Source organism: Peromyscus leucopus, chromosome X (genome assembly GCF_004664715.2).
Source record: "Peromyscus leucopus breed LL Stock chromosome X, UCI_PerLeu_2.1, whole genome shotgun sequence".
NCBI classification, from domain to species: domain Eukaryota; kingdom Metazoa; phylum Chordata; class Mammalia; order Rodentia; family Cricetidae; genus Peromyscus; species Peromyscus leucopus.
In genome coordinates this window covers 2,892,757-2,905,813 of record NC_051083.1, presented here as the reverse complement: position 1 = coordinate 2,905,813, position 13,057 = coordinate 2,892,757, and the positions used below count along the sequence as shown (strand labels likewise).

At 43.6% G+C, this 13,057-nt stretch overlaps 1 protein-coding gene across 13 annotated transcripts in view; it reads left to right on the top strand.

Annotated features, from left to right (window-relative positions):
• The window catches only part of Itpr1 (inositol 1,4,5-trisphosphate receptor type 1), a 343,325-nt gene that overhangs the window by 162,682 nt on the left and 167,586 nt on the right, over positions 1-13,057 (top strand). For all 13 annotated transcript variants that reach the window (XM_028867566.2, XM_028867579.2, XM_028867576.2 and 10 more), the window contains 7 exons: positions 396-495; positions 1,520-1,680; positions 2,022-2,163; positions 4,704-4,862; positions 8,582-8,754; positions 10,063-10,182; positions 11,379-11,573. In XM_028867566.2, coding sequence (XP_028723399.1) covers positions 396-495; positions 1,520-1,680; positions 2,022-2,163; positions 4,704-4,862; positions 8,582-8,754; positions 10,063-10,182; positions 11,379-11,573 — 1,050 coding nt within the window. The remainder of the gene's footprint in view (positions 1-395; positions 496-1,519; positions 1,681-2,021; positions 2,164-4,703; positions 4,863-8,581; positions 8,755-10,062; positions 10,183-11,378; positions 11,574-13,057) is intronic.

Here is a 13,057-nt window from a genome sequence, read left to right as displayed (position 1 = left end):
CTTTTCTTCTAGCAATTTTATGATTTCATTTTTTTTTTTTTGCTTTATTGACCCTTTTGAAAGTTGGTTATTAACTGTTGTGACAAGTACTAATACTCACTCAGTAGCATATACCCCGTTCCGTGGCTCTGTCTCATACCGTTTGTAGTATTTATTTACAGGGTATCTTTTAGAAATATCACATATTTCAAAAACCTTAGAGTCATTATGAAGTACTCTTTATTGTAAACACATTGGTGACAGGAATCACCGATTCCTAAGGATATTCTGTCCACTGTCTCTAGCAGAGAACTCTTTTGGTAGCGCACTCTCTTTTGACAGAATGTGTGTTGACCAGTGGCTATAGAGGAACTCAAATGTCCCTGTGTCTGAGGTTTCTCATTGCTTCCCTTTAGGAACTCCTATGTCCGTCTCAGACACCTGTGCACAAACACCTGGGTTCACAGCACAAACATTCCCATTGACAAGGAGGAAGAGAAACCTGTGATGCTGAAGGTAAGTCCCGGACTTGGCTGACTCCTGTGGTCTCCTGCTCTGATGAAACGGTTCCTTTGACGGCAGATGGGGGATAGGGAACTTTGGAGAATTTCCCTGTTGTTGTGTTTCTTCTAGCTTTGGTAAGAGTCTAGTCATGACCAAACTTGATGTGATGAGAAACTTTATTCCAAGGGATCTGGGTGAAGCAAGCTCAGTCAGGGCTGTGAAAATAAACAGGCCTTTATTTTATTCCATTAATGTTGAGTAATTCTCTGCATTTCACGTCTAGCATGATTTTGGCTATGGGAGTGTTTGCTTGTGCCTTGAAATACACTGGTATCTGGTTGACCCCCCCCCCCCCCCCCCCGCATCTTGAGTATTTTCCCCCTCAGAGTATATGTGATTGAATGTGCATTCTTTATGTATCTAAGAGAGACTTCCCCACCCCTATTTCCCATCCCTCCTTTTCTCCTGTCACTAGGCTTATATAGCATGGATACACATGGGATTTTTCTTTTTGGAATTCTTTTTTCTCCTGTGGGTGTGTTGAGGTTCATAGAAAAATTGTAAGGATGGTGCAGTCTCTATGTTCTGTAGAGTCAAGAATTGCCATTTTCCATATTTACTTTTTCTCTATTAATAAAATGTTACTTAATCATAAGAACCTTACATCTTCCCTGTGATAAAGAAGCTATAAAATTACAGTTGTTCCTTTTGGATGTATTCACGTTCATATTCTTCTGCTCTTTTCCTTTCTCACCACACAGTGTATATTCACACAGAAGTACCATGCACAGTGAACATACACAATGCAAATGTAAAAAAAAATGTTTAAAAATATAATAGCCTTCCTTACTACCTCACCAGTCCCCACAGAACTATTTGGAGAACATCCTTCAAGAAGTTTCCTATGTCTAATTGATACTGATGCCAAGAGAACTCCAAGTTCTTTGGATTGCCCAATATCCTGTAAACAAAGTGTTTGATTAACGTCTTACTTTCCCAATCAAGATTATCCTACAACAACTCCCTTGACTTTCAGATCGGTACCTCTCCTCTGAAGGAGGACAAGGAAGCATTCGCCATAGTTCCTGTTTCTCCTGCTGAGGTTCGGGACTTGGACTTTGCCAATGATGCCAGCAAGGTGCTGGGCTCCATTGCTGGGAAATTGGAAAAGGGCACCATCACCCAGAACGAAAGAAGGTGAGGGCCTCCTGTAGGTGCTGGCACAGCAGTCCTTGTCTGTGGCTAGACTTACAAAGCCCTTGGGGAGCAAAAAGATCAGGACTCTGAAGAGCTGTGTGTGAGAGTGGCAAGCCTGAGCTTTCATGGGCAGCCTCAATTATGATTCTCAGAAATGGGTATTTATATTCCCCTGTGTCGTGTTTTGTTTTAGAGTCATGTTATGTAGCTCACTTGGTCTCAGCTGTGATTTAAATGGTGCTCTTCTGTCTACCTTGTTCATGAAGCTTGAGCCTTTCTAGAAAAAGCTTTTAGCCTGCAGAAGTTTGAACACTGTCTTTAGCAAGCTCTGCTTTCCTCAGGTCTGTCACTAAGCTGCTGGAAGACTTGGTTTACTTTGTCACGGGTGGAACTAACTCTGGCCAAGACGTGCTTGAAGTAGTCTTCTCCAAGCCCAACAGAGAGCGGCAGAAGCTGATGAGGGAACAAAATATTCTCAAGCAGGTCAGTGAGCCTTGATATACTTCGGGTTAGCCTTGTGAGAAGCCCATGGGATCTCTGCTCATACAAAGAGACATGGATGACTCTCAGCCAGAAGATGTATACTATGCATTATTGTTTGTTTAAAAAACATTGCTTTCTTAGAGTAGTTTTAAGTCCATAGCCAATTTAAGTGGCAAGAGAGTGTCCTCCTGTGTCCCCTGCCACAGTGTCAGTATCCTGCAGCAGAATAGAGCATTTATCGCAGTCAATGAACATAGATTGATTGATACATCACTGTTACTCAAGGTCCATAGTTTATGGTTCTCTCTTTTTGTTGTACATGATTTGGTTTTTTGACAGATAAAAACTGGTATGTGTGCACTATCACAGTATCGATGCCCTAAAAATCCAGAGAATATTTTCATTGCCCCCCAAGTGTTCTGCTCCACCTATTCATCTACTGTTCCTCCTTTATCCTTTGCAACCACCCCTCTTCAATTGATCATGCTTTGCCCTGTTCAGGCTGCCGTCGAGTTGGAGTTACGTGGCTTGTAGCCTTTTCAGATATGAAAGGCTTTTCATGTCTTCTCATGGCTCACTACCCCAGTCCAGTTGCTAGGTACCATGCTTGCTGAACATGAGCCATGTGAGTGTTCACCTGTTAGATACCCTAAGAAGTGTTCGGGTGACACCTTTATGTTCTTCAAAAATAATATAATGTGCCATAGTTCCTTATGGTTACTTCATAGGTTTAGGGAATTTGCAGTTTTTGACAAGCCTCGAAGACCTATAATAACTCTTATGGACATCTGTAGTGATTACTTCTAAGTATTTCCATAAACATGGAGTAGTAATTTACAGAAATACCTAGATGACATTTGGTTTGTATGAGTCACCTTTCTGCTGCTGTGACAAAATACTTGGAAATAATCTTATAAAGAAATGGTCCATTGTGGCTCCCAATTTCTGGAGTTTTGGTCCATGGTCACTAACCCTGTCACTCTTGGCCTCTGGTGCAGTGCATGGTGAGCACGTGCTGGGGCAAAGCTGCTCACCTCTGCATGGAGGAAGCAAAGAAGAACTTGCTTCTATGACCAAGCCTCTTCTGTGAAACCCATTCAGCTGTGAATCTGCTGGTGGCTGAATCTACTCAATTAAATCAGAGCCTTTATGACCCAGTCACCTCCCAAAGGACTCCCATCTCAACATGGCTACATCAGGGACCAGGCCTTTACCATGAGCTTCTAGGGTCCTTAACAATTCTGAGTATTGGCAATGTTAAATAAACAGACAAACTCGAGGGGGGAGCATAACAAATCCAGGTAGAGGAAGAAGCACACTGAATACACACCTTGTACTTCTCTGAAGCTGCAGGAGAACTGCTTAGTGTTTCCTTGGAATGTGCTGGTGACCAAAATGAAGAAAGACTAGCTACAAAGCCCCGTAGTTCTCCATGAAAAACTGGCATGTGGAAATCCTTCTTCCTGTTGGGCGTGATAGACAAAATTCATATTTCAACAAGGTTTGAAGTCCAACAATAAATTACATCCAGATGTTTCTTTCCTATGTTGAATCCCAGATTAGAATTCTGGCATAATGCCCTTGTTCAGTCCCACAATAGCCATCCTGGGAGGGGTTATAACAGTGTTGGTCAGTTACATAGGGCACTGTACTTCAGAGTTTTACAGCTGTTGTCTGTTTTAATCCTCACAATACTTAAGTACTGTAGATACTATGTTTTATGTTTTCCCAGTGAGAGAACACGTTTCCTTTGGCCATGATCTGTACTGTTAGTCAGTGTTCCCTGAGATCAAATCAATCTAGCTGATAGCAAAGAATTACACTCATTTTGGTCTTACTAGGATTGTAATCAGGGAAGCACCAAATCCAGCAGCCTTCAGAAAGCACTCCAAAAGTTTTACGAGATGATGGCTGTTTTTATAGCCTAATCCGCAAGCAAGTTGGCTAATTGCATCCTGTTCGTGAAGACTTATGCTTGGTGTGGCCAAGGTTACACTGCCTTACAGGAAAAGGATTGGATAGTCTTATGAAACCAGACAGACAGTTTCCAAACTGTTATGAAACCCATTGAATCTCCTTCTAGGGTTGCAGGCCCGCTCAGTGTTTGCGGTCAGCCTCTACCTGCGTGGGCACGCACAGACAGCTGAGTTCAAAAGTTGGACTGTATACGTTTGTAAAACCTGGCTTAGCAAGTCCTCACAACTTCAGTTTTAGTGCCGGGTTCAGTGCTAATCTGTTTTGATTGTCTTCCTGGCATAAATCATAAAGGTATATGATTCCAACCTAAAATCCCCTCCCTGCACTCTGCTAAATGATGCTCCACCATGTGTGTGAGGACCAATGAGGTCTAGGTAGGTTGAATGTGTGGACGCCCAGCCCAGCTGATTGACAGATGTAGGTTTCAAGTGTCTTGATGAGTTTGAGTAGAGAAACCTTTCCATATAATCCTGCTACTCCTGTAAGTGTGTCCCTTCCTGGAGGGGGGGTTAGAGTTTAAAACACCCAGTGACGGCAGCCTACTCTTTTCTTTTTACAAACAGATCTTCAAGCTGTTACAGGCCCCCTTCACAGACTGTGGGGATGGGCCGATGCTTCGGCTGGAAGAGCTGGGGGACCAGCGCCATGCTCCTTTCAGACATATCTGCCGACTCTGCTACAGGGTCTTAAGACACTCACAGCAAGACTACAGGAAGAACCAGGTGGGGATGAAGATGAACAGGAAGTGATTGTTGGGTTCCTCCCTGAAGTTCATGTGCTTTACTCATGATTTTTAAGTGATATGTACATTTGCATTTAATGGGTAGAAAATAGTGCACTGTTAAATTTGCCCCTAAAAAGGAAATGGATGATTGGTAAGTCCAGGAATAACATGTATCACAGAATCCTTGAGGAGACTGGAGAAGCATCACATAGTTCCTTGTAAATGTGTGTAATTTTCAGGTGTCAATTTTATAAATGAGAAATGTAAGAGATACCAAGAAATCCCTTCTGTGAACACATTATTGTGAAATTTATATTTCTGAGATTGGTGTTACATTTACAGTACATGTGTATGGTGGTATATATGTGCGTATTCTCTGTGTGTGTGGTATATGTGCATATATGTGAGTGTGCCCGCCCATGCCTGGGGGAGTCAAAGGAGGGCATAAGGCATTCTGCTTCATCACCCTCTTCCTTGTTCCTCTGAGATAGGATCTCTCACTGGACCCGGAGCTGTGCTTGTAGCTGGCTGGCAAGCTCTAGTGAACTTCTGTCTTCCCCCAGCCCAGAGCTGAAGTCACAAGTGTCCATGGCAATGTCTGGCTTTTTGTGTGGGTGCTGGACATTCACATTAGGTTCTCATGCTTGGGCAAGAAGCACTCCACCCCACTGAGCCGTTTCCCTAGCTCTACAGGATATTTTGGTGCCATGTTCCCATAGGGCTTAACCATGAAATGATTCCATGTTTAAGAAATACAAAGATTGTGCTGGGTGGTGGCGGTGGCAGCGGCAATGGCGGCGCACGCCTTTAATCCCAAGACTTGGGAAGCAGAGCCAGGCCGATCTCTGTGAGTTCGAGGCCAGCCTGGTCTACAGAGCGAGATCCAGGACAGGCATCAAAACTACACAGAGAAACCCTGTCTCGAAAAAACAAAACAACAGCAGCAGCAACAACAACAAAAAGAAACAGAAAAATTGTTTTCCTCCTACTCTCCTTTATGTCTATGTGTATATTATACATGGAATTGCATTTTATCCATAAATAGAGGTATATCTATCTATCTATCTATTTATCTATCTATCTATCTCTTACACACACACACACACACACACACACACACAAATATGATCACACTCCTCTTATGAAGTGAATGGTATAACAAATAGCATGGGGACTCAAAAGACACTGAGAGATGTGTTGATGGATCATTGATTCTCAACCCCAGTGATTCTGTCCCATAAAGAACTTTTGGCAATGTCTGGAGAACCTTCTGAACGTTACATTTTTGGAGCACTCATGGCATCTAATGGGTAGGAACAGAGATACTGGAAAATATCCAGCAGCACCTAGAGCATCCCTACTCAACAAAGAGTGATCTAGCATCATGTCAGTAGTGCTAAGATAGTCCAACCACCATCATAAGTAGCATTGAGGGTGTGCAAATTATTGCTGTTACCATTCTGTTCCTTGGGGTACAAACGTGTTTCTTAAGGTTTGCCACTGTGTCTTGTCTTTAAATTTAAGCTTTCTCTGTAGTTAAAGACTTTCATTGTCATGAAGATAACACTAATGTTTACTAATGCTTTAGAAACAACCATGACAGTAGGCTACAGACTTTTTAAAGTCTACCTCCAACACATTCATACCAGATAGGTTTGAAGACCTTCACCTGCCTCTGCCTTCTTCATTCTTTAGATGAAGGGACATCGACGCTGTAGTGTGTGCCAGGACATATCACTTGGACAAAAGGAAGCCAAACTAGTCCTTGCTGCTGCTGCTGGATTGGATATCTCTGCTTAGTACTTTGTGGATCCTATGGCAGTTGGCAGAGCTGTATCTCTGAAGGCTGGTGAACTCTAAAACATGCATCCTTAGGGATAGACTGGAATGTGGCCCATGGCTGCTGTATTATACTTGACTAGCTGCTGGATTTAGGACTTAAGGGAAAATTAAAGCCCATTTCAAGGACTACTTGAAACTTAAGCAAGCAAACAGTCTTTCTTGGCTAGAACTATCTTAGAAAGGTTTTTTTATTTTATTTTTTGGTGTGTGTGTGTGTGTGTGTGTGTGTCTGTCTGTCTGTCTGTCTATCTTTATCTATTTCTGTGTTTGGAAGTAGGAGGTGGAGGAAGGGAGGGAGCAAACCCAGGACATTGAGCATGCCAGGCAAGCATTCTACCAGGGAAATATCTGTAGCTGGAGAGCTTCTCTCCAGGTCCCGCCAAGCCCCAGCATTCCGACAGCCCACTTATAAAATAAACACACAGATGCTTATGCTTATGTTATTTAAATTGTTTGGCCTAATGGCTCAGACTTCTTGCTAACTGTTCTTATATCTTTTAACCCATTTCTATTAATCTATAAGTTGCCATGTGGCTCGTGGCCTACCGGTACCTTACATCTCTCTTGTCATGGCGGCGGCTGGCAGGTCTCTGCCTCAGCCTTCCACTTCCCCCAATTCTCTTCTCTTTGTCCCACCTATACTTCCTGCCTGGCTACTGGTCAATCAGTGTTTTATTTATTACCCAATCAGAGCAACACACGTAGCATACAGAACATCCCACAGCAAATATCTTTTGTTGTTGTTGTTGTTGTTGTTTCTTTGAGACAGGGTTTCTCTGTGTAGTTTTGTGCCTTTCCTGGATCTCGCTCTGTAGAACAGGCTGGCCTCAAACTCACAAAGATCTGCCTGCCTCTGCCTCCTGAGTGCTGGGATTAAAGGCGTGTGCCACCACCGCCTGGCCAAATATCTTTAAGTACTGTTCAGAATGTACTCCCTTGGTTCTACAGATGTTTCTGTGGAATATGATATTTGATTTGCAAATAAGGAAGCAAAGACAGATCCATGCATTTATGAATATGACTGATCATCCTAGATATTCCTAACTCTCTTCTACCTGTTGGCTTCATTTTTCTTCATTTTCTTTTCTAGACAGGGTCTCACAATGTAGTCTGGTTTGCCTGGAACTCTCTATGTAGACCAGGCTGAGATCTGCCTTTTTCTACCTCCCAAGTGCTAAGGTTAAAATGTGCCATAGACCTATTGACTTTAAAAATGAATTTTTAGCGGACTAGGGAGATGACTTAGTGGTTAAGAGCTTTGGCTACTCTTGCATAGGACCCTGAGTTCCATTCCTAAAGCACACATGGCAGCTTATAATAACTGAAGCTCTAGGGATGCAGTGCCTCTTTCTGGCACCTGTACATGTGTGTTGAACTTAACATATATAATAACAATATTCATACAAGTAAAAAAGTAAGTCTGAAAAGTGATTTTTTTTAAAAACTCAAGAAAAAGAAAACACTGTGGGCTGACATTTCAAATGTCCAGATAGGTATTGTCTGTATTCAGCAGCAGGCCAGAGGAATGGGAAAATTAAGTTATCCTGAATTAGTAAGAAATTCAAAGCTGTATAACTGCTTCTGACCCTATTTTTAAAAATGAATCAGTAGATTAAAATGGATGTTGTACATTGAAATATCCACGTGTAGACTCTAGTTTTTCTTTTTCCTTGCTGACATTGTGTGATAGGTTTAGGAAAGGCTGTAAAGGGTTGTGTCATCATTGCCCTGGGAGGGAAGGCTGAAGGAAGATGCCCAGGGTCCTTTGCCTGTTGAACCCTAGCTCTCATGCGCTGCTGCTGGTTTTTGCAGTGTTTAATGTAATCACGCTGTCTTTTTATCGCTCCTGTTGACTTGTATTTCTCTCCCTAAAAGGAGTACATAGCCAAGCAGTTTGGCTTCATGCAGAAGCAGATTGGCTATGATGTGCTGGCTGAAGACACCATCACTGCCCTGCTCCACAATAACCGGAAACTCCTGGAAAAGCACATCACCGCGGCGGAGATCGACACATTCGTCAGCCTGGTGCGAAAGAACAGGGAGCCCAGGTGAGGAGGCACCCGTCGGGAGGAGGCGTCTGTGCATCTAAGATGTGGGGCTGACCGTTCCTGCCCTGGTTATGTACTAGGCTTGCTGTTCTGGGGACTGGTGGCAGTCAGTTTCTAGTGGCCCTTTGATGAGTAGTGGTGAGACCGTGGTATTCGAACCACTTGCCGCAGCCTCCATCTTCAGTGTTTACCGGCTGCTCACCTTCCCTTTCCCCCAATGTCATCGTCGTTGTTGTTGTTTTCTGTAGCCCTGGCTGTCCTCGAGTTCACAGAGATCCGCCTGCCTCTGTCTCCTGGATGCTGGGATTAAAGGCGTGCGCCCCCACTGCCCGGCAGGAATGTGGTCTTGGAACTGCTCGCTGCAGCCCTGTCTTCAGTATTTACCAGCTGCTCACTTTTCCTTACCCTCCCCCCCAGCTTTAGTTCCTTTATTTGCTAACTGAGCAGCTATAAATACCTGTGAGTTGCCACTCAGCTGACACACAGGAAATGACGTTTGTTTTTGGCCACTCACTTTTTAGGCCGTGTGGCTCTCAGAACTCCTGCCCACATCATCTCCATGTCCTTTGATGTGTTTTAGCTGTCTCCTGAATGCCTTACTGTGTCTAAGTGAGTTCTTCCCATCCTCCTGTACACACAGATCTGCCCCCATTCCTCTCAACTCTTCCCCGTCCCTCCCTTCTCTCTGCTCCCTGAGATTTCAAGCTGCACGGGAAGCAGGTCACAGCAGAGTGTCGTCAGCCATACTGCAGAGCTCATAGTGCTGCTGTTAACATGACCACTGCCACCTATACCTGGCATCTCCTGCAGCCCATCTTCACGAATCTTCTTATTTCATCCCCAGGGGCACCCTTAGAAATGTGTACAACATCTTTTCTTATAGATTAGGAAACTGGCGTGCAGCCAGGTTAACTCATGTCTCCAGGTGATAATCCATAGCAGACTACAGCCAGGTAGTGTCACAGCCAGCCTGCCACATTGGGCTTCCAGGCATCAATGAGCCCTGGCCGCTTTGGTCCCTGAACCTTCGCTGTCTCTTCCTGATGAGAACTTCCTTCTTGTCCTGCTCCTTTCCTCACGTTCGTCCTATCACCTTTTCATTTGCCTAGTCCTTTTTCCTCTTCTACTCAATTATTTTTTCTTTCTTCTTTCCATCTGCCATATCTAGATTTCTTGTGCTCACTGTCATCCTAGTCTTTACTGTGCCTAACCTGAGAAAGGAATGTAGGACTCGTCTATGTGAAGAAGAGTTGTGGCTCCCTCTGCTTGCTCTGTGTTCAGTATCCTGCATTCCTTCTTTCCCGTTAGGTTCCTGGATTACCTCTCCGACCTCTGTGTGTCCATGAACAAGTCCATCCCGGTGACTCAGGAGCTCATTTGTAAAGCTGTGCTGAATCCCACCAATGCTGACATCCTGATTGAGACCAAGTGAGTCCCATCTAGGGACATGCATTAAAGACAAGGATTTAATTAGATGTTAAATGGATGTGTATGCTCATAGGGAATGAACCTAACTCTTTCATCTCCTCACAGTTGGTCTAATGTTGGTTGGTAGCATCTCATCTTTGTTTCACCGGCCTTGTTTAGAAGAATGGTTGAGCTTGTTTTTAGCTTACTTTTGGTGTGACCTGTGCAGAGGGACACTTACTCTGTATACTGTAAAATGTACTGTGCCACTTACTGTCTATGTAAAATTGTATAATCCCACCAGGGAGCATTTGACACACAGCCTAAAGAGTTGAAGAGCCTTGAAGTTCTGTCATTCATTAAAAAAACAAAGAATGTAATAAATATTCATTGTTGATGTTAATTGGTGTTGGGCCGAGTTGTATAGTATCTTTGTTCAAAAGTGTAGTATCAGTGTTCAGAAGTGAGATGCTCAGAGTGTAGGCACCTGTTGCTGAGCCTGATAGCCTGAATTCAATCCCCTGGAACCATGTGGTGATAGGAGAGAAATGATTCCAGCAAGCTGTCCTCTGACCTCTACACGTCCACTGTAGCACACAACAAATAACAATGTAATAAAAATGTTTAAGTAGTGTTATTGCTCCTCAGGCAAGTAGTGATAATAATTATTGTTGATAATAGTCATAATTACTATTATTACTGCTTTGGTAATAGTAGTAATTCACTTTTCACAAAGGAGCGTTTTTCCTGGTGACCTATTGCAGCACTATAGGCAGATTAAAAGAGTTCAGGTGTAAGCTAGTGGTGCGGTTTGTAGCTCGGTTTAGGAACTTGTATTAATGCAAGGTGCCTCAACCTTGGCATTGTGACATTTGGGGCCAGATGTGACATTTGCCAGATCTGTGGTGGCAAATGTCCTGTCGTTATAGGGTGTTCAGCAAAAGTACCCCTGGATTGTGGTTGCTCAATGTTAGTAGCACCTCCTTTGCCATTGTGACAACCAAAAATGTAACCAGGTATCTATGGGGGAGAAAAGTTATCCTAGTTATGAGTTCCCAGGTCAAAGCACATGAAGACCGCACAGATTCTTTGTGGCTCTGCCACTGGGAGAAACATAGAACAAAATGACTTTCTGTGCGTTTCTCGGCTGGAAGGGAGTCAAGACTGAAAAGGATTTCATAAAAACTGAGCCCCGTCTCCTCTTCTTTTTCTCACAGGTTGGTTCTTTCTCGCTTTGAGTTTGAAGGCGTTGCCACTGGAGAGAATGCTCTGGAAGCTGGAGAGGACGAGGAAGAGGTGTGGCTGTTCTGGAGGGACAGCAGCAAAGAGATCCGTAGTAAGAGTGTCAGGGAATTGGCCCAAGATGCTAAAGAGGGCCAGAAGGAAGACCGGGACATCCTCAGCTACTACAGGTGAGTGGGAGGCGTGCTGGACGTGGGCGGAGAGGCCCCACACGGTGGCACTTGGGAGCATCTGGTTTTCTTGTTGATCACCCGAACGCAGTGGCTCTCAACCTGTGGGGGTTGAACAACCTTTCACAGGGGTTGCCTAAGACCATCAGAACACACAGATCTTTACATTATGATTTATAACAGTAGCAAAATTACAGTTAGGAAGTAGTAACAAAAAAAATATTATGGTTGGGGTCACCACAACATAAGGAAACGGTATTAAAGGGTCAAAGCATAGGAAGGTTGCGAACCACTGCTCTGAGGAATGTAGGAAGATTGTCCAACAGAAACACGCATGTGTATTTTATGAACTTTGAGTGGAATGGGCCGTGGATTAATAGTCCATCGTTGTCTGGTTGTGTGTCCACGTCATAGGAAGGACGAGGGCTTGCTTCAGCCTCTGTTACACTTGACCCATACAGCACAGCCTGTCTGTAGTGCAGTCAGCAGCAGGCAGGCTGCAGGGTCAGCTGCATCAGTTCAAATCTTGATCTCTACTTAACTAGACTTTTTACTTTGGCTAGTTTGACTTTATGTTCCAAAGCCCTCATCTTCAAACTAGGGATAATAGTGCCAGTCTTCTAGAGTGTTTGCAGAAAATGTCTCTTGCCGTGTATGCACACACCTGTATTTTCCTATTCTAATTATCTGTGTGCATGTATCAAATATATGATAAAAACCAGAGGCTTACACTAATATAAGTCATGCAGCCCTAGCCTAAAAATTCAGAAATTGAAATACAGAACTGTTGGAATCCTAAGCACGATGCTTAAAAAGATTCAGATTTGGCAGTATTTTATATTTTCAGATTAGCAAAATAAAAGTGATAAAGTTTATACAAGAATCCCCAAATCTGAGTAGCTCTAGTACTCAACACTTAGGTACGGTGCGTTTCTGAGGCTCGGATGCTCAGTGTGTGCTGTCGGTTCTCGCCTAACGCCACAGATGCGTTCTGGCTGTCACCCTCCAGTCTTCCTAACGCCCTCGAACCTCTGCCGTTCCTGGGATGGTCACCTGCTTGCATGTGCCCATTGTATGCCACCACTGTCCACCTCTGCCGGTCACCTCAGTCCTAGACCTGGTCCCGGCTCCAGGGCCATATAGCCTTGCCACCTGAAGCAAAGGAAAAGGAACGAAAAAGAAGGGAAGTTACCTACCAGATACTTCTAAAGGAAAAGGAAAGACAAATTAGTACTTCTAATGTTTCCTAATAAAATAAGTGAAACTTTACAGTTAAAATGCCTTTTCTTACTCCTGTATTCTAGTCTGTTCTCTTCTATTTATGTACGTGATGGTCTTTTTAGAAAATCCTTTGTTACTTTTAAGGCATTTTATTTTCTGTGTATACACGTTGCCTGCATGTGTCTAAGTGTATCACCATGTGTGTGCTTACTGCCTGTGGAGGTCAGAAAAGAGCATTGGATTCCTTGGAACTGAACCTATGG